The sequence below is a fragment of the Oryx dammah genome, unplaced genomic scaffold (genome assembly GCF_014754425.2).
Source record: "Oryx dammah isolate SB20612 unplaced genomic scaffold, SCBI_Odam_1.1 HiC_scaffold_4, whole genome shotgun sequence".
In the NCBI taxonomy this organism is placed as follows: domain Eukaryota; kingdom Metazoa; phylum Chordata; class Mammalia; order Artiodactyla; family Bovidae; genus Oryx; species Oryx dammah.
Genome location: NW_024070188.1, coordinates 81,985,015 through 82,006,901, shown reverse-complemented (window position 1 = coordinate 82,006,901; position 21,887 = coordinate 81,985,015). Strand labels below are relative to the sequence as shown.

At 40.7% G+C, this 21,887-nt stretch overlaps 1 protein-coding gene across 1 annotated transcript; it reads left to right on the top strand.

The window, feature by feature from the left end:
* The first annotated feature begins 1,129 nt into the window (after positions 1-1,129).
* On the top strand, positions 1,130-20,750 carry RSPH3 (radial spoke head 3). Its single transcript, XM_040238756.1, has 9 exons — positions 1,130-1,216; positions 7,057-7,766; positions 10,361-10,448; positions 13,108-13,249; positions 15,400-15,545; positions 16,598-16,801; positions 18,798-18,960; positions 19,652-19,738; positions 20,255-20,750. Exons 1-9 carry the CDS (start codon positions 1,130-1,132, stop codon positions 20,563-20,565), a joined length of 1,938 nt encoding a protein of 645 aa, XP_040094690.1. The 3' UTR covers positions 20,566-20,750.
* Positions 20,751-21,887: the final 1,137 nt, after the last annotated feature.

Genomic DNA, 21,887 nt, shown 5'->3' with positions numbered 1-21,887 from the left:
GTGCGAGAGACCTGGGTTTGATCCTGGGTTGGGAAGATCCCCTAGAGAAGGGAAAGGTTACTCACTCCAGTATTCTGGCCTGGAGAATTCTATGGACTGTCTAGTCTATGGGGTGGCAAAGAGGCACGACTGAGCGACTTTCACTTTCACTTCTTTCAGGAATGTCTGGTGCAAGGCTGCAAATCTGAAAGTAAATGCCATTGCCTTGAAAAATAATGGACTTCTTGAGTGTGAGGTTGTTCCCCACATTTCCCCTGGAAACTCTAATAGATGTTGTTTAATTGTCTTCTTATCTTGAGTGTTGCAGAAAAGCCTGTCAGTGGGATTTTCATTCTCGCAAGGGGATTTGCTTCTTTTTGCCTGAATTTTCATAAGATCTGTCTTCTATAGCCCTGTAATGTAAAAACATTGCCATTAGTTTTTCTTGGATTGTGGAGAACCCTCTTGATCTGTGTATTCAAGTACTAATACTTAGCTCAGGAAACAGTTGTTCAATTAAGTCTAGTTGTTCCTTCTATTGCACCATAGGAATAGCAGTCTTAGGTTGAATTATCTGCTCTGCTATATACCAATCATCTGTCTCAATGTGTGTGTGGTAGTCACTCAGTTGTGACTCCATGGACCATAACCCACCAGGCTCCTCTGTCCATGGGATTTCCCCAGGTAAGAATACTGGAGTGGCTAGCCACTCCCTTCTCCAGGGGATCCTCAAGACCCAGGATCAAACCCAGGTCTCCTGCATTGCAGGTTGATTCTTTACTGTCTGAGCCATCTGGGAAGCCCCAATAGGGTCAACATTTTTAATCCTTTCCTCTAGTACCGGGAACATTTCTCAGGATGGTTCTCTAAATCACTAATGTGATACTCAACAACCTTCTCCATAATGTGGATTTGAATTGTTACTGCATCATCAATCTCCTTTGAATCACATATTTCTTAATACCCCCTACTTTGTGTTGATTCAGACACAGCAAGCTCTCAGAGCCTCAAAGTTCTAGGCGTTCTCTCACCTCTTGGGCTTCACCCATCGTATTATTTCCCCCTTCATTTCATCCAGCAAACTCCGGCAAATTCTTATGACCTGATCTCCAGCGTCCTTTCACGCAGGAAGCTTGCCAAGACCCCCAGCATGGGTGAGGGGTCCCTGTGCCCCTACGGCACCCTGTCCCACCCTGTTATCACGCATCTCACACAGTACGGTTACCCCACTAGACCCGTGAGGACAGTTCTATCCATCGCCTTTTTCTCAGCACCCCAGCACAATCACTGGCACTCAGAAAGCATTTTTGCCTATCGTATCACTCCCTTTCAATCGCATCTAGCTGTCTTTCAAGTATGCTTTTTCTTGTGGTTTCCTGTCTTGTGCATAGGTGGTGCTAGTGTTTTTAGGGATGCCAAACAGTCTCACTTCTAGAGATTCAGCTTCCTCTGACTATTCAAAGGCATAGTTCAAAGGCATATATAATCCAATTCTGAGAATATAAAGAAATACTATGCTGCAAAAAAAAAAAAAAACAAAACAGGAAATTAATGTAATACAGATTTTGTTCAAATTTCACAAAATTTTACGCTCGTGTCCATTATTTGATTTCATGTCTTATTCAAGACTCCACATTGTATTTAATTGCATTGAGCAGCTTCAGCTGCATGTAACAAATTCTGGTAAATTCTCTTTCCATTTTTATTCTATTACATTTTCTAATCTTCCCTGTTATGGCTCCTTAGATACACCCATCATTTTAAAATGGGCATTTAATTTCCAAATACATGGGATGTTTAAAAGTATCTTTCATTTTCTTATTTTGGTATTACTTTCCACTTAAATGCTTTCTTCTCTGCAATCGCCTTCGGGGTTTTCTGAGTCTCCTAACTTTATTGAGGCTTTCAATGGTTAAGTCAAAGATCTTAGTAAATGTCACAATGCACTTGAAAATATGTGTTATTTTCAAATATCTTTTGATATTGATTTCTAACATAATTCCACAGTGATAACAGACTCTGTGATTTCAATACCTTTGCTGCTGCTGCTGCTGCTGCTAAGTCGCTTCAGTCATGTCCAACTCTGTGCAACCCCATAGACTGCAGGCCACCAGGCTCCCCTGTCCCTGGGATTCTCCAGGTAAGAACACAGGAGTGGGTTGCCATTGCCTTTTCCAATTGTGTCCAACTCTTTGCGACCCCATGGACTGCAGCCTGCCAGGCTCCTCCGTCCATGGGATTTTCCAGGCAAGAGTACTGGAGTGGGTTACCATTGCCTTCTCCAAGACAGCTGGCTATAGCTTGCCAACCTGTTACTGGCTTCCCCATGGTCTTTATTTCATAGATTTTTCTCTTTAGTGTGATTTCTCTCATGAGGGATACAATCAGACTAGAAAAGGTTTGTCCAGTCATGGAATTTACAGAGATCCTCCAGGATGAACTTGTTCTTGTACCCAGAAGGTACAAGGTGGTACTAAAGTCATCCTGACATTAAATACCAGGTTAGGGGTTCCCTCTCCAAGTTCTCCTGTTTGTTGAGAGCTACATGTACACTGACGGCTTTCTCAAACCTCAGATACACATTTTCTCACCCACTGTGAGTTCTCACATAGTTCCAATGGGATGTGGAAAAACCCTAGTCTTTCCACAGTTATTATATGAACTGGATTGCTCCCAAGTTGACAATGTATGCCCTATAGACCATGAAATTTTTGTACCTTATGACCCTGGATATGTTCCAGCATCTCCCAGTTTACAGTCTATAGGAACTTGAATAGAATTTCTATCCTACTATTGTGTGAAAACTGTATAAATCTTAATTATGTTGAATTGGTTCATAGTGCTTTTCAGGTCTACTATATCCTTCTACTTCTCCATATGGTCATTCTATTAATTTTTGAGAGTTTGATATTGAAACTCCAACTAAAAATCCTAATTTATCTACTTTAAAAATAATTGCAATATACAGCAGAACTATATGTAACCTTGTCCTGTATTTTCCAAGACTCCTGTAAATGTGTTATCACACTTTCATAATTTAAAAAATAAAAGAGAAACATTTTAAAAAGGGAAAAATGAAGGCATAATTTCTTTCCCTTGTTTGACAGCACTTTTTCCAGAGGCTTTAGCTTTCTCCTTTTCCTCCTCCCGCTCCTCTTCAAATAAGGGAATTAAGACTGGGTGTCTGCCGACCAACGACATCATCATAACTGCCCCCAGCCTCACTCCTGGGTGCATTTTAAATCTCCTTCTCAAGCTGAAAGAGACTGTTTTGCACAACTTTCGCCCCACTCCCCTCACTGACATCCACTGTGCTCTTCTAAACAGATTATATATAAAGATTATATATAAAATTCCATCCATTTTATATAGGAAAGTTTATAAAACTTGCTTCTGGTTCTAAGAGAATTCAGGTCAGGATAATTTTTTTCAGATCAAATCTGCCAGATAATTGAAGAGACTTCTGATAATGAATACATGTGCAAGGAAAAATTCATTAATGATTCAAGATTTTTTGGTTAAAAACAATTCACTTATTGGGGGGGGTAAATATTATATGACTAGCAAATGCACCTCATAATATTGATACATATGTTCCTGAAGAGTTAAGTAAAACTAGGTTTTAATTAATACATATTCCAGATCAGTTCAGTTCAGTTCAGTCGCTCAGTCATGTTTGACTCTTTGCTACCCCATGAACTGCAGCATGCCAGGCCTCCCTGTCCAACATCAACTCCCGGAGCCCACCCAAACTCATGTCCATTGAGTTGGTGATGCCATCCAACCATCTCATCCTCTGTCATCCCCTCCTCCAACTGCCCTCAACCTTTCCCAGCACCAGGGTCTTTTCAAATGAGTCAACTCTTCACATCAGGTGGCCAAAGTATTGGGGTTTCAGCTTCAACATCAGACCCTCCAACGTACACCCAGGACTGATCTCCTTGGATCTCCTTGCAGTCCAAGGGACTCTCAAGAGTCTTCTCCAACAACACAATTCAAAAGCATCAATTCTTCAGCACTCTGCTTTCTTTATAGTCCAACTCTCACATCCACACATGACCACTGGAAAAACCATAGCCTTGACTAGACGGACCTTTGTCGGCAAAGTAATGTCTCTGCTTTTTAATATGCTGTCTAGGTTGGTCATAACTTTCCTTCCAAGGAGTAAGCATCTTTTAATTTCATTCCAGATCAGAATGCCTTTTTAAAGAATACCATTCTGAAATGTTTAAAATGAAGATTTCTTTTTAAAAATTATACCCATCTCTTTTTTTGGTAATTAAAAAAATTTTGTTTTTCAATTTCTTTAAATTAGGTACTTTGATCCCACTATCTTAACTCTTCAAAATGTGAACTTATTGAAGATAAAATAATAATGCAAGACTAATTAAAAAAAAAAGACATGCAGATCCAAATATTAGACTGTTCCAGAACATTTGCTATTTTTTTTTAATTTGAAAGTCAGTATTAGTTGACAATGGCTTTCATCAATTTGAAATTCATATTCTCCTCACCAAAATCAAGGTAATTCATAGCATCTTCTTCAGCTCCATCTTCTCACCTTCTCAAGCTACAGAATGCTGTATGTGGATTCCTACAACCTTCATAATATCACAATGTTCCCTATTAGGTGGAGAAAGCAAGTTGGAACCAAAGAGATAAAGACATCAGATGGAAGAACAGAGGGAAGTAGGGGTGCCCACTTTGCTATCATTCAAATCCCTGATTCCAGGGATTTGAATCAAATTTCAATCATAGCCCTTCTATCCTGTAGCACTGCCATTCCTGAAGTCACCTGAACTTCCCTTATAAACTTCAAAACATGCCCTTCTAGCCAAGCAAGAAACAGGATTTTTACCATTGCAAATGATAATCTTCACTAATACAGCTGCTTAATATTATATCTATACTGCTACAAACTTGGGCATAAGTGATTTTTATAAAAGTTGTTTTAAATCCTGTATTTACATCACACTTCACTATTTTCTAAACATGTTATACACAACTGTTTTGACATGTAAAAATAATTGAGTGAGATGAGTAAAGTGGCATTTACTGTTACTTTAAAATAATAATGAAAGATTTTAAAAAATCAGTAAGATGAAGAATCACTTAAATTTTGCCCGAGGTCACACAGCTAGTGACTATAATACTGGAGTTGAACCCCAGTCTTCTAACGCCCAATCCAGAGCTCTAAATCCAGAACCCTAGCCTACTGATTCCCAGCCTTGCGTTCAATATGTCCTTTTAGGCCTGTGCACAGATGTCAAATATTCTTGGTTCAGTTAGTTGCTCAATTGTGTCCGACTCTCTGCAACCCCAGGACTGCAGCACGCCAGGCTTCCCTGTCCATCACCAACTCCTGAAGCTCGCCTGCTCAAACTCATGTTCATCCAGTCTGTGATGCCATCCAGCCTTCTCATTCTCTGTTGTCCCCTTCTCCTCCTGCGTTCAATCTTTCCCAGCATCAGGGTCTTTTCCAATGAGTCAGTTATTCAAATATTCTAGAGAGAACTTAAACAGAAAACTTTCTACAATGTAAACAATTACCTTCTAGTAGGTCTATTTTTAAAATGTGATTTAAAAAAAAATAGTGTTTCCTTAATACAGGTATGCTTGTGCTCCAACTATTCTATTTGCCAGAAGAAGCTAATGAATTAGTGACACCTTGTGGCAAAAACTTATTAATTCATGAGCTACTACCGTCCAAAGGCCTCATGCACTTCACTAAGTAGTTAAAACAATAGCAAAACATCTGGAAAGAATAATCTGTGGTTAGACTCTGCATCTCACAACTAAAACTGTCCTCTCTTTGTTCCACTTGGGCTCAGATCCCACCACTTCACAGAAACTGCTATTTTTGTGAAGTTCACAGACAACTTCCATGCTGGCAAACCCAATGGTTACTTCTCAGTTCTCATCTTACATAACTTCTTACATAATAACCAGGCTGATTCCACCCCTTCTGAAACTTTTGGTTTCACCAAGACCACAGTCTTTCCTTTTTTACTTTTAATGTCTCTAAAGCCCTCTGAACTCTCACCAGTACCAAATTCTTATCTCTAGCTCCAACCTTTCCACCCAACTCCAGACACACGTCTAAACCAGCAGTATGACACGTCCATTTGATACTCCAAGCATTTCAGAATGAAAAATCCCCACAAGAACTTCTATCCAGTCGGCTGCATCTCAATAAATGACATTAAAGATAGTTACCCCCCATTTTGCAGATCTGCAATATGAAACACAAAAACATTACTTCGCTGGAAGCTATGGGGCTAGGACAGTGCAGAACCCGGATTTAAATCCACACAGCACTTAGCTGAATGCAAACGCAAAGGCAAACAACTATTATCACTCAGTTCAGTTACTCAATCGTGTCCGACTCTTTGCAACCCCATGGACTGCAGCACGCCAGGCCTCCCTGTCCATCACCAACTCCCGGAGTTTACTCAAACTCATGCCCATTGCATCGGTGATGCCATCCAACCATCCCATCCTCTGTCATTCCCCTTCTCTTCCTGTCTTCAATCTTTCCCAGCATCAGGGTCTTTTCTAAGTCAGTTCTTTGCATCAGGTGGCCAAAGTATTGGAGTTTCAGCTTCAGCATCAGTCCTTCCATTGAATATTCAGGACTGATTTCCTTTAGGATGGACTGGTTGGGTCTCCTTACAATCCAAGGGACTCTCAAGAGTCTTCTGCAACACCACAGTTCACTCAGGGAAGCATAACCTTCACTTCACAAATCCAATCCTTTCACATCGCCAACACTAAAACCAGTGCATTTGCTGTTTCTAAGGACAGACCCATCCCTTGATGCTTCATTTTTAGGGCAAGAGGAGGGCCTAAAAGACTCAAGAAGACGCGCACCCTTCACCAAAAATGCGATGTCTGTGGGGCGGCCCTCCACGCCCAAGGACCGCCCCCTGAAGGACTAGCAACAGAGCGCTAAGTAGGGAAGGAAAGCAGAAAAGGGCAGACCAGCTACGCAGGCGGACTCTGGGGAGGGAGAGGTGGCAGTGCTTGGAGACAACGGGGAAGCCCCCAGGCCCGGCCCTGGCACGTAACAAGAGATAGGAGGCTGGGCGCCATGCGTGTGCGGTCCGTGGATGGCCCGGATCAGAGGCGCGGCGGCAGGCGCGGGAGAAAAGGCCAAGGGCGGTCCCCAAGGAGCGGACTCTGAGTGAACGGCGGCAACCCAGGCCCCGCCGAGCGCCCCTCGAGAGTGAGGCCGCGGACCGTCGCCGCCGTCCTCAGGCCTCTGCTGGGGCCACCAGGCCCGCCTCCTTCATGCGCAGGCTCGTTGACCAGGAAGACGCGACAGGGCCGAGTCAAGAACCGGAAGTGCCCGGGCGCACCGGCAACCTTCCCCGGAAGCCCGCCAGCCGGAACAGCCCTGAGGCCCCGCCCCTCGACGGAACGCTGGGTTGCTGGGCAACCGGCGCGGGCGCTGCGGGAGGGTTCGGTGGTGCACGGAGCTGTCTCTGTGTAGCTCCTACTTCCTGCCCTGGCAACCTCCCGGCCCGCTCGCCTACCTTCTTGCCGCCCCTCCTCGCATCACGGAATCCCTGCCCTTGGCACTACGTGCACCTCTCCGGCTCCCACGACACTCTAGTGCCCACCTGCTTCGAAGCCAAGCTTCATCGAAAGGGAAGCGGGCCGACCCCGGGCGCGACCTCCACGTTGGCTGAGCGCGCCTCCCCGGCCATGGCCACCTACACCTACACCAGCCGGCCCCGGGCCCTGCCCTGCCAGCGCCGCCGTTACCGGGACGACCTGATTCAGCAGTGAGTGAGCGCACCGGCCCCTGTAGGGTGTCTCCCAATCCTGGGGCCGCGGGATCTTGGCTCTTTGGCCCTGGCAGAACCTGCCTATGCTGCTTTCGCTTCCCTGCTCTCTGAGAAATAAATTCCCTCCCTAAGGAATTCTACTGGAGAAGGAAATGGCAACCCACTCCAGTATTCTTGCCTGGAGGATCCCAGGGACAGAGGAGCCTGGTGGGCTGCCGTCTAGGGGGTCGCACAGAGTCGGACACAACTGAAGCGACTTAGCAGCAGCAGCAAGAAACTCTCCTGTGTTGTGGAGGGCTGAAGCAATAAAGGGAATTAGTTAACTTTTTAGTGATCATGGTGCTGGCATGATTGATAACATGTGCAGGGAAACGACTTATTGAGTCAACAGATGTTTATTGGCCGACTGTGTGCCAAGCAGGCACCTTCTAGGAGCACCAACATACATTTTCTTATCTAGTCTTCAGTGCTGTGAAGTTGGTTTTATATTATGTATTATGCATATAAAGAAACTGGGATACAAAGGTGTACCTCACAATAGCCTGTCCATAATGGAGACCACATAAATCTCTTTTCACAGGAGTCAGGTTCTCCTTCTGTGTTGGACTGTGAATTGTACTTTTACTTCATCAGTATTGCACATATTCAGGTATCCATATTTGGAAAAGCGTTAAATATTATGGTTCTCTTAAAGTTCTTTCTGTACGCTTCAGTTTTTGGAATCAGCAGAACTTTCCAAGAATGCAGGCTCCATGGAAGCAAGACCCTTTATGACTTCTGTTCACTAAAGATCTGCCTGACCGATAGTTAGCACTCAACATGGACTGTTGAATTAAAGACTGAACATGAGTTCTTGATGCTTATTTCAAGCAGAGTCTAAAATCATAATTATCTTATTCTGACAATAAAGACATTTGTTAATAAGAAATGTCTATCACTTTAAGAAAACCAAAATAAGAACGTTTAAATTATAAAAGGATTCAGGTTTAAAAGGGACTCCTTGGAGAAATATGTCCTAGTGCCTTGAAGTGGTTGCTTACAAATCCTTCCTATTAAATCACACCAAGAGATGAAATAAGAATCATTGGTGGTTCCTTAGAAATAATTTCTCTTTTTATAGAATTAGTTGATTGGTATATTGAAGCAATCTGAATCAAGCCTTTGAGAGGAGTTCTTTTAGATGTGTCTTTTTGATTTTTCAGTTTACAAATTTATAAAAGTAATACATTCTTGTGAAGCAAATGGAAATTACAAATAAGGAGTAATAAAGGCAAAGTTAATTATCTCTCACCCATCTCTACTCCCAGTTCCCTGTTGTAAGCAAACTTAACAGTCTTACTCTTCCACACCTTGCTTGTGCACACAAAGAGGAGCATATGTACGTGTATATGGAAGGTTTTATTTCCAAAATGGAATCATTCTACACATATTAATCTGCGCTCGGCTCCCTCTACTTTTTTTCTCCTCCATGTTTTTATAAACTCTAATTCCTTTTTTCCCCAAATTTCTTTCTGTATACATGCACACACATATTTAATTCTTTAATATATGTACTCATTCATGCCTGTGGGCATTCTTAGTACAGCCTTATTCTCTAGCCCCTTCTCTTGCAAACCTGCTGTCCCTCTCCTGCCTCCAAACCACATTAATGACTTTGAATGAATACTTTGGTACTTTTCTCCAGACACCCATGTTTATGTGCACATGTATAAATACAAATATATACATACAGATACACATCTACATGGCCTTTGTCTACTTCAAAACAATGTAGCATACATAATTCTCAACATCTTCCTTCCCTCACCTAACTGTGGAACTTCCTTAATCAACAGTGCTATTAAAAAAAAATCTATTTTCTTAAAATATTTTCACCTTACTCTAAATCCTATTAAAAATGAGTTGACCTCAAAGACAAATATCATATGATATCACTTACATGTGGAATCTACAAAAGTGATAGAATTGAACTTATTTACAAAATGGAAATAGATTCACAGACATAGTAACTTATGGTTACCAAAGAAGAAAGGGGATGAGGAATACAGTGAAAATTTGAGTTTAAACAGATACACACTGCTGCTGCTAAGTCACTTCAGTCATGTCCAACTCTGTGCGACCCCAGAGATGGCAGCCCACTAAGCTCCCCCATCCCTGGGATTCTCCAGGCAAGAACACTGGAGTGGGTTGCCATTTCCTTCTCCAATGCATGAAAGTGAAAAGTGAAAGTGAAGTTGCTCGGTTGTGTCTGACTCCTAGCGACCCCATGGACTGCAGCCTACCAGGCTCCTCTGTCCATGGGATTTGCCAGGCAAGAGTACTGGAGTGGGTTGCCATTGACACTACTATATATAAAATAGATAGATAGCAAGGACCTAGTATATAGCACAGATACTTTCAGTATCTTATAATAACTTATAGTGGAAAAGAATCTGAAAAAAATATATATGTATAATTGATACACTTTGCTGTATACTTGAAACCAACTCAATATTGTAAATCAAATATACTTTAATTTTTGAAAATGAAAAATTGACTTTTAGATACCAATGCTGTATTACACTCATAATTTAGAATTTACTTTTTTATAGACCTGAAGAACCTGTGCATCACGGAAACATAATGTATGACAGAAGGGTGATCCGAGGCAACACTTACGCTCTACAGTCAGTACCACTGGTAAGTACAGTTTGAATTGTCTGACACAGAGTACTCCAAACTACCTGTGGTGAAGGACCAATTTTTGTTTCTGTCTTTAAATTTCTAATCTTTTACAGACTAAAACATTTATGAAATAAAATAAGGATGGATTGCTAGAAAAATGAAAGGGAAAAAAATGTATGCAAAGTATAAGCCAGATAGTGGTTGGCAGGGAATGGGGGAATAGAGAAGTGTTATTTAATGAGTATGGAGTTTCAGTTTCACAGAGTGAAAAAAGTTCTGGAGATGAACGGTGGTAGTGGTTGCACTGTGTGAATGTACTTAATGCCCCTGAGCTGTGCACTGAAAAATGGTTTGGTTCGGTTCAGTCACTCAGTCATGTCCAACTCATTGCAATCCCATGGACTGCACCATGCGAGGCTTACCTATCCATCACCAAATCCCGGAGCTTACTCAAACTCGTGTCCATAGAGTTGGTGATGCCATCCAACCATCTCATCCTCTGTCGTCCCCTACTCCTCCCGCCTTCAATCTTTCCCATCATCAGGGTCTTTTCCAATAAGTCAGTTCTTTGCATTAGGTGGCCAAAGTATTGGAGCTTCAGCTCTAGCATCAGCCCTTCCAGTGAATATTTAGGACTGATTTCCTTCAGGATTGACTGCTTGGATCTCCTTGGGACTCTCAAGAGTCTTCTCCAGCACCACAGTTCAAAAGTATCAATTCTTTTTGCTCAGCTTTCTTTATAGTCCAACTCACATCCATACACATGACTATTGGAAAAACCATAGCTTTAACTAGATGGACCTTTTTTGGCAAAGTAATGTCTCTGCTTTTTAATATACTGTCTAGGTTGTTCATAGCTTTTCTTCCAAGGAGCAAGTGTCTTTTAATTTCATGGCTGCAGTCACCATCTGCAGTGATTTTGGAGCCCAAGAAAATAAAGTCTGTCACTGTTTCCATTGTTTCTCCATCTATTTGCCATGAAGTGATGGGACTGGATGCCATGATCTTAGTTTTCTGAATGTTGAGTTTTAAGCAAACTTTTTCACTCTCCTCTTTCACTTTCATCAAAAGGCTCTTTAGTTCATTTTCACTTTCTGCCATAAGGGTAGTGTCATCTGCATATCTGAGGTGATTGATATTTCTCCTAGCAGTCTTGATTCCAGCTTGTGCTTCATCCAGCCCGGCATTTCTCATGATGTACTTTGCATATAAGTTAAATTAGCAGGGTGACAATATACAACTTTGACGTACTCCTTTCCCGATTTGGAACCAGTCTGTTGTTCCATGTCCAGTTCTAACTGTTGTTTCTTGACCTGCATACAGATTTCTCAGGAATCAGGTAAGGTGGTCTGGTATTCCCATCTCTTTAAGAATTTTCCACAGTTTGTTGTGAACCACACAGTCAAAGGCTTTGGCATAGTCAGTAAAGCAGAAGTAGATGTTTTTCTGGAACTCTCTTGCTTTTTTGATGATCCAGTGGATGTTGGCAATTTGATCTCTGGTTCCTCTGCCTTTTCTGAATCCAACTTGAACATCTGGAAGTTCACGGTTCATGTACTTTTGAAGCCTGGCTTGGAGAGTTTTGAGCATTTGCTAGCGTGAGATAAGTGTAATTGTGCAGTAGTTTGAACATTCTTTGGTATTGCCTTTCTTTGGGATTGCAATGAAAACTGACCTTTTCCAGTCCTGTGGCCACTGCTGAGTTTTCCAAATTTGCTGGCATATTGAGTGCAGCACTTTCACAGCATCATCTTTTAGGATTTGAATTAGCTCAACTGGAATTCCATCACCTCCACTAGCTTTGTAGTGATGCTTCCTAAGGTCCACTTGACTTCGCATTCCAAGATGTCTGGCTCTAGGTGAGTGATCACACCATCGTGGTTATCTGGGTCATGAAAATCTTTTTTGTATAGTTCTGTGTATTCTTGCCACCTCTTAATGTCTCTGCTTCTGTTAGGTCCAAACCTTTTCTGTCCGTTATTGTGCCCATCTTTGCATGAAATGTTCTGTTGGTATCTCTAATTTCTTGAAGAGATCTCTGCCTTTCCCATTCTATTGTTTTCCTCTGTTTCTTTGCGTTGATCACCGAGGAAGACTTTCTTATTTCTCCTTGCTATTCTTTGGAACTCTGCATTCCAGTGGGTATATCTTTCCTTTTCTCCTTTGCCTTTTGCCTCCTTAATCCGTTAGTCATCTATTGTTTGTGTACTTGAACAGGCTTTGTTTGGACTGAAGTTGTTTTCTTTGTGAGCTAATGTATTTTTTATGGAAATTCTGTCGTGAAATTAGGCTAAAAGAAAATTCAAGTGGTTTTCAATTTCTTAACTACACATTAAAATCTATTTTGGCTGAATGGTTACCTCAGTTTACTAGGCATCAGAGGAGTTCATGGTGAAAAATCCTTGAATGAGGAAAAACAGTGTATTATTTGGGATTCTGTACCCATTTCATTCTGGATAACAGTCATACTTTGAAGTTACTTTTTTGTGTTTTACCAGATACCTTTGTAATTGCCTGACAAATTTCAGATAAATTTTTAATCACCAAGTCACTGATAAGCAGGACGTATTCTATAACAGATGGTTTTATGCCAGCCAGGAATTGCTTTGGAGCAGCACTCCTATACACTTTGAGAAATATTTTCTAAATTTTATAAGCCTTTTCTGTCATTCAGCCTGGGCAGCCCGATCCTGTAGAAATTCAGAGACAGCAGCAGGCTAGGAGGAGGGCTTTTGCCAGAAAACGAGCCCAAGAACAGCTCAGACCACGTACGCCCGAACCCGTGGAAGGCAGAAAACACGTGGATGTGCAGACCGGTATGTGGGCCCATGGCTTGGTGACTCCTGAGAGTGTATGGTTTTCTGAGTCAGTTCATTTTGTTTGACTTTCATATTAACGTATCTGTTATGCCATCTAGTATTTCCCTGTCATGTGGTAGAAGAAGTCTGTTCAGTAAACAAACTCATAGACTGAATATTGTTATTATATTGGATATGGCTGAAAATGTGACATGGCGATTTTTTTAAAAAAGAATATAAGGACCAAATTAATTCTCTCAGTCCTTTACACATATGCTGTTCTCCAACTGGGAGTATTTCCTGCTTTTTGTAGCCCAAGATGAATCACTTTTGGACTCGTGGAAGGTGGAGAGCAGTATAGTTTTATTTTGGTATTTTGTCTTTTGAGAGAAGTAAACCCGTTTACTGAATATCTGAAAACTTCATATCTGAAAATGTGGGTTATTAGTCCAGGCTTTACTAATCCCAGGGCTTCCCGGGTAGCTCAGCTGGTAAAGAATCCGCCTGCAAAGCAGGAGACTCCAGTTCTATTCCTGGATCTGGAAGTTCCCCTGGAAAGGGAATAGGCTACCCACTCCAGTATTCTTGGGCTTTGCTGGTGGCTCAAATGGTAAAGAATCCACCTGCAACGTGGGAGACCTGGGTTTCATACCTGGGTTGGGAAGATCCCCTGGAGGAGGGCATGGCAACCCACTCCAGCATTCCTGCCTGGAAAATCCCCATGGACAGAGGAGCCTGGTGGGCTACAGTCCATGGTCTCAAAGAGTCGGACACGACTGAGCGACTAAGCACAGCACAGCACAAACCTGTTTAGATCTGAGTCCCCCATCTCTCTCACCAGGGCCTCTTCTTCTAGCTCCTTTTGCTCTCCATTCCCTTGCTTCCTCCCCGGGGCCACATAGGCTCTCCTAGGCTAGTGCCAGGCTTTTCCTACTTATCTGACTGTTGTCAGCTGTGGGGGTTTACCTGGACCCATGGGGTCCAGCTGTGTTGTTGACAGAATCTTGGTAGTCAAGCAATACTCGATGCTTTCCTTGGACATAAAATGTAACTACCTAAGATTCACCCTGCCAAGATGGTGAGTGGATTCACCAGAGATATTTCTGGATAGTAAGGACAAAAGGTTGAGGACCATTCCAAGCTGTTTCCTACCTTGCGACCAAGTCTAGAATAAGTATATGTCTGTGATTAGCCAATATAGTTGTAATTCTATAAGAGCTGAATTTTAGTCTTTACTTATACCATCAGAATATGAAGTGATAGAATAGCAGCCACTTCTTGTTGAGTACTTCCTGTGTCTCAGAGACTATACCAGGTCCTTTACCTGTGTCTCCTTTATCATTATGAAGACTGCAGGGGGCTGATAACCATGATCCCTTTTGCAGATAAAGAAACCAAGACCCAAAGAGGATGTAATTGCTAGGTCCTATGTTCAACACCTGACTCCAGTTCTCATGTCGTTTGCATGATGCCATACTTCCCAGGCCTCACATAAATTATTCCTAAGGTGAAATTTGTTTTCATATATCTGTTTATGATATGTAGGCTAGAGAGAACGTCCATAACACAATGATGTGATGCATAGTTTTTTTTACATGTCCAGGAATTTTCAAACCTTTGAACATCGACTGTCTTAAGACTTTGTTACATGGATGGATCATTAACTTTCCATCCCGTGTTATATTTTGTGTCTTATATACATCTATAGGTTCATGTTCTTTAGTTCTGTTTTCAAATACAAAGTTAAAGTCGCTCAGTCATGTCTGACTCTTTGCGACCCCATGGGCTGTCCATGGAGTTTTCCAGGCCAGAATACTGGAGTGGGTAGTCTTTCCCTTCTCCAGGGGATCTTTCCAACCCAGGGATCAAACCCAGGTCTCCCTCATTGCAGGCAGATTCTTCACCGGCTGAGCCACAAGGGAAGCCCATTTTAAATACAAAGCTCAGTGATCTCTCAACATGTAGTAAATATTCTAGCCTGACTGACTCTGTGGTCTTCCAAGTACATAAAAATGCTTAGTACACTATGTGGATTGAACCCCACATTTGAACACCTTTATTTCAAGACTTATATTCTGATCCATTCATTTCTGTTTTGAAGGGGCTGTAGTTTCAAATTCTTGAAAAAGACCAGAATTTCAAACTCAATGTATATGGTATTCTCTTAGAATTATACCTTGAAGAAATTGCTGACCGCATAATAGAAGTTGATATGGAGTGCCAAACAGATGCGTTTTTGGACAAACCACCAACACCACTCTTTATTCCTGCCAAAACTGGCAAAGATGTGGCCACCGAAATTCTAGAAGGAGAGGTATAGTACATTATTAGACTTCCCTCTGTCTTCTTTATAAAGAGTTAGATTTAATTAAAACCTTAACATAAGTGCAAACCACTTCACAGTCAGGAAGATTCTAAATACTTACTGCATTTCCTTCCAAATGGTGTATGATTTTATCCTGAGCTGCCCAGAAATGTTTTTAAATATCATGATCTTTTACTTTTTAGTCTTTAAAAAATTTAAATACCATGATCTGATTTTCCCCCTCTGCTGATCAGAAATAAAAAATTTTAGAAATGTGTTTAGAATATTTACATATTTAATTTTTGTGTGTTTGCATACTTGCTTAATGGATGAACATAAGGTAGATTTGTACCAAATGAGGAAAAATAATATCTCTGGTATGAAAGGTTCCATTGCTAGTTGCTGGTTGATTATATAAGTTTTATGAAGATAATTCTCTGTACTAGGAAAAAAGTCCTAAAATAATTAATTTTTATATCAGTGTGGAGTACACAAATACAGGCCAGTTTCTGAAACTGAAGAAGAGAAGGCAGTGCTCCTAATGACTTAAGTGAGATTTAAAACTCGAAGGAATTCGAAAATATTGTCATTGAATTAGGAAATAAAATAAGTCTTCATAATCTATACAGAAGACTATATTTGCCTCTAAATCCTAGAGATAAATCACCAAAGTATCCATTATTCTTGTTCCTTTGTTCTTCAAACTGTTATCAAAACGACCAATAAAAATCAAGCAGAAAAGATGGAGAACAAGACAGACAAAGATATTTCCCTTGGGTTTTAGAGTTTTATTGGAAAATTATTGAGAATGAAGGTTTATTCTGATGATTGAATAGATCTTTTTATAACTTCGACTCTTACCAGTTTTTGCCTGTAAAGAGCCCCTTGTGCCTTTTGGGCTGTTTTGAAGATTAGAAACGGTAAATTACCAGCTCAATGTCTGGCACACAGAAGACTCTCAATAAGTAGGATACTGTTATTTATTGCTGCTTTTATGGATTTTTTTTTCACTGAGCCTTTGGTCCATGATTAAAATTTTAAATTTGTTTTGTGTGCTTAAGCTGTTTGACTTTGATCTTGAAGTTAAACCAATGTTAGAAGTTTTGGTGGGAAAGACCATCGAGCAGTCTCTTCTGGAAGTGATGGAAGAAGAAGAGTTGGCGAACCTGCGGGCCAGTCAGTACGCATATGAAGAGCTTCGCAACGTCGAGCTTGCTGAAGTCCAGCGACTTGAAGAGCAGGAGAGGCGACACCGGGAGGAAAAAGTAGAGAATTTTCGTTTTCTCTCTCAGACAGATTTCGGTTACTTAACTGATTATGTTCAAAATCCCATGTAGAGCTAACAGGTCTTGGCAAACATGTTAGAAAAGACCTGTAGTATTTATTGTTTAGGTCTCTCCTATAGATCACCGATCTTTCATGAACAGTTACATTTTTAAAGTTCCAGTTTACATAGATGTACCTAAAGAGAGATGGACTTCCCAGGTGGCTCAACAGTAAAGAATCTACCTGCCAGTGCAGGCAACCCAGGTTCTATTCCTGGAGAAGGAAATGGCAGCCCGCTCCAATATTCTTCCCTGGGAAATCCCATGGAGAGAGGAGGCCTGGCAGGCTACAGTCTATGGGGTTGCAAAGAGTTGGACTAAATAATACCAACAACCTAAATAGAGTTCCCCAAAATTCTTGCAGGTTACAATTTAAATTACATATGTCCCAATGAAAGGCACTCTTAAATATCAAGAGTCCTAGAGAAGAAATAACATTAGTTTGCCAAAAATCAGTGGCAGAAAATGTGGCAGGAAAAAGTGGAGTCTATTTGGGTAGATGCGGAGTAAGAAAGAGGATCTGGAAAGAATTCTGGGTCTTTTTCTCAGTGGCTAGCTCTGCTCCACACCCTTACAGATACACCTACTATCTGAGTCTTTACAGAATATTTCTTCAGATTATAAGGTTTTTAGAACCTTTAATAAGAAAAGTTGTAGAATCCAATCATTAAATACACCACAAACCTCTAGTTAGGAAGCACTAGGCTCAGTGCAGTTTAATGAGTCTGGGTATTATAATAACTCACCCTGTGTTAAACACTGGATGGATAAAGAGTTTCCAAACACCTGAAAGGGCTCAGAGTCTAGCTTCCCACATGAATAGCTGAGTTGTTGGAACATTCTACTCCAAACTGGACTTTCAGTTTTCCTCCAGAATGAGTGACTTTGTAAAGAGCATAGGTCTGTTGATAAGGATTGTGCAAATGCACGATTATATGTTCACAAGTATAAGATGAATCCTAACAGTCAGCATTGTTGAAATAATTGGTGAAGTTTTTATCAAAGAATAGTTAAATTTGTTTATTTACTGTTTGGTGGTGTGTGCATGCTCAGTCATGTCTGACTTGGACTGCAGCCTGTCAGGGTCCTTTGTCCACGGAATATCTCAGGCAAGAGTACTGGGGTGGGTTGCCATTTCCTCCTCCAGGGGACCTTTCTGACCCAGGAATTGAACCCATGTCTCCTGCCGAGCAGTTAGATTCTTTACCCCTGAGCCACCTGGGAAGCTCTTATTTACTATTAGGAAATGTTTTCAAAGTTTAAGCAAATATAAACCTGGATGACTTGTATTCTTCGTTTTTTATAATATGTATTATTTACTATTAGGAAATATGAAAAAACAAAGAATACAAGTCATCTAGATTTATATTTACTTCAACTTTGAAAATAGACTAATTAGAAAATATATTAATGTTCCCATTTCTGCATGGGAATAGAGAAGATAGTTCATAAGCTTCACAGATTTCATATGATCTATAAATAGTAACAGCAACAAAAAGGTTTTATCATTTTCAGAACTTTACAAATTCAAAGAATCATTATAAACGAGACAATTTATTGGCCTGAGTTTTTTAATCAAAGATGTCTAAGCAACTATAATTTTCATATCAGCGATACTTTATAATACTAATTAAAAATACAGGTAACTATTATTATTCTTTGATTTCAGTCAGACATGTATATCCTGAAATTACTTTACTTGAAAATGGATCAGGAAATGAATTTTACCTTAAGCATCATCTCCTCTGAAGTCAGTACCTACTTAGCTGTTGAAATTCATTAAAATCTTAGTGAAAAATATGAACTGATCATAGACACCTTGCTGTCCATTTTTGGACACAAATATAAGTACAAATTCTCACACTCATGAGAGTCGGTATCGGGGGAAGACCTAATAGCAGAATAGCCACCTGTGATGGTGTTTTCCTCTGGGCAGGAACGTCGGAAGCAGCAGCAATGGCAGGTGGTTCACAAGCATAACGAGACTTCACAGAAGATCGCGGCTCGAGCGTTTGCACAGCGTTACCTGGCCGACCTCCTTCCGTCAGTTTTTGACAGCCTTCGGGATGGTGGCTACTTTTATGATCCCATTGAAAGAGGTTTGTTGGAGGTCTTTTGTTAGATTAACTGTTACAGTAAGCATCCTGCTAATGGTTTGAGTTCATGTTGTGCCCATTTTTATTTTGAATTGGAATCTTTCTTTACCAGCTGAGCCAAACAGGAAGCCCAAGAATACTGGAGTGGGTAGCCTATCCCTTCTCCAGTGGAACTTCCCTACCCAGGAATCAAACTAGGATCTCCTGCTTCGCAGGCAGATTCTTTCCCAATTGAGCTATCAGGGAATCTTTCTATCTCTGGGCCAAATTTTAAAATCAATTATAGTTGTTTTAAGAAAGTACCGTTACTAATAAGAGGTGTGTTACAAAGATTTTAGAATGTTTACTGAGAAACAACATTTGAGAGTAGAAAGAAATATGGACCGGATGTCCCCCATAACCCCAGCTCCTTGTTTCATCTCACATAGTGCCTGTAAAGTCAGTTCTGAAGGCTTTGACTCCAGGGAAGGCCTCATAATTTTGCAAATACCATTTATACTTCAATAGAAAGGTAATGGAGCAGACCACATAGAGAATACTATACAGCAAAAGTGAGACTATACAAGTCTATTTGACATTTTATAATAAGAAAACAAGGCTGATATATCTGTAACATTAGGGGAAAAGCACAGGTTCTTCCAGTTTGTAATGATTCATAAAAATCACTTAATGAAATTAAGTTTTTAAATTACAGATATTGAGATAGGATTCCTCCCATGGCTAATGAATGAAGTTGACAAAACCATGGAGTACAGCATGGTGGGAAGAACAGTGCTTGACAGTAAGTTCTTTTATGTTATTGAAAAGTCATCTCTGAAATTTTTCAGTAAACAGAACATAGAGAAAAAGGATGTTAATTTTACAGTTTTGGTTCTTAAATTTTCAGTATATCAATTCTATTCACAAAGTGAACTGAAGTCGCTCAGTCATGTCCGACTCTTTGCGACCCCATGGACTGTAGCATACCAGGCTCCTCCATCCATGGGATTTTCCAGGCAAGGGTACTGGAGTGGGTTGCCATTTAACAAAGGCACCTATTTTTACCTTCAGTATTATTTTTGGTTCTTGTATAATTTGATCAGGATTAACATCTTCTGTCATTACTTTATAAATCATATTCTGTTAAAACAGGCATTGAATAGAATTCATATTAAGTGGCACAGAAGGTACGTATTGCTTTGGTCATGATACAGGGAAGGCACAAGGCCTAGTGAATATTTTATACTCATCTATAAGTGAGCGTTATAACTACTAAAATATGAAAAGTCATAGTGATTTCTGTACATACAATTTTCAGTGTTGATTCGTGAGGTGGTTGAGAGAAGACTGAATCTCTATGAGCAGAAGGAGGGCAGGCACGCCCCTGTGATGGCTGAGTACGGACTTGGTGGTCCCGGAGGAACAAGAGAGCCCCTGGTGGGTTTTGAATCCCGGGATCAGGGTGCATCCCAGGCCCAGAGACCCCTTCCAGACAGAGACTCCCTACAGAGAACGCCATACGACGCAAGGTACGTGGAGAGAGTGTTGTCCCGGGAAAGGAGGCTTGCTGAAGAAGATGACGAACTGACAGAAATGAGGAAATCCTCCAAGAGGGAAGAGCTGTTGTGATAGAGGGGAGCCTCAGCGCCGTGGAGCGGGTCAGCAGCCAGTCAGCACTGCAACCAATCAGGTAACGATGCATGAGTCCCCTCAACTCATGGAAGTTACGTTGTGTTTAGTCAGTGTGTCTTTTTGTCTCATGGGCTGGGCAAATCAAATATGTTGAAATAATAAAGCTAATTTTTTAAATGAAACCTTATTTATTTAATAGTAGACTCTTTAGGAGCTATACTGTAACTCGAATGAGAATTATGTCTAATTTCAAGCTTCCTATTACCAGTATATATAACTAATATTTGTTTCCTTACTCCTTCCATCACCACTATATAACCAATATATTTTTCCTTATTTGTCCCATGACCACTACATATCGCTAATACATTTTTCTTTAGTTTTGTAGTTTCTTTCTCTTTTTTTAGTAAGTATGATATTTAATGTTAGATACCAGTTCTGTTAGCCACTGAGCTTTTCTTCTCTGTAGAAAAACTCTTTAATTTATCCCAAGCAGGAATCCCTCAAGGTTGGGTTCCTAAAAGCCACAGGGCTCTCTTCTTCCAAATACCAAGAAATATACCCTTATCTGTATAAAGTTAAACAGTTACCCATTTCATCGTCAATATTCAAGTAAAGCTCTCATCTATTTGTTCACATTCCTGCTATTAAAAAATTTCAGGCAATACCAATGAAGCTAAAGGTCCCTCCTCAGATAGCCTGTGTCATCCATCCATCCATTCTATGTACCATCCAGGCCTTTTCTAAGATATTTCTGTAGATAAACATTTGAACGTCTGGCAAAATATGGGTTATAGTACTTGCATTTTCACCTAACAGTTTATCTTAGACTTTTCAACATCAGGACATATAAATTTTTTTTTTTAATGTGGTCAGATACAACTGTATTATAGGTAATTGCCATTTGACTTTTTAATCTGAACTTGTTTGGTGAACTGAAAATCATAGATATTTTTTACCTCTAAAGTTATATTAGAGATATAAAACTCTGGCGTAAAACTCAACGTTCAAAAAACTAAGATCATGGCATCCGATCCCATCACTTCATGGCAAATAGATGGGGAAACAATGGAAACAGTGACAGACTTTATTTTCTTGGGCTCCAAAATCACTGCAGATGGTGACTGCAGCCAGGAAATTAACAGACACTTGCTCTTTGGAAGAAAAGCTATGACCAACCTAGATGGTGTATTAAAAAGCAGAGATATTACTTTGCCAACAAAGGTCTGTCTAGTCAAAGCTCTGGTTTTTCCATTAGTCACATAAGGATGTGAGAGTTGGACCGTAAAGAAAGCTGAGTGCCGAAGAACTGATGCTTT

Coding starts and splice junctions, on each gene's coding strand:
- RSPH3 (XM_040238756.1), top strand. CDS start 1,130: ATGGGTGAGGGGTCCCTGTGCCCCTACGGCACCCTGTCCCACCCTGTT. Junction 7,767..10,360: donor CGGGACGACCTGATTCAGCA/GTGAGTGAGCGC, acceptor ACTTTTTTATAG/ACCTGAAGAACCTGTGCATC. Junction 19,739..20,254: donor GGGAAGAACAGTGCTTGACA/GTAAGTTCTTTT, acceptor TACAATTTTCAG/TGTTGATTCGTGAGGTGGTT.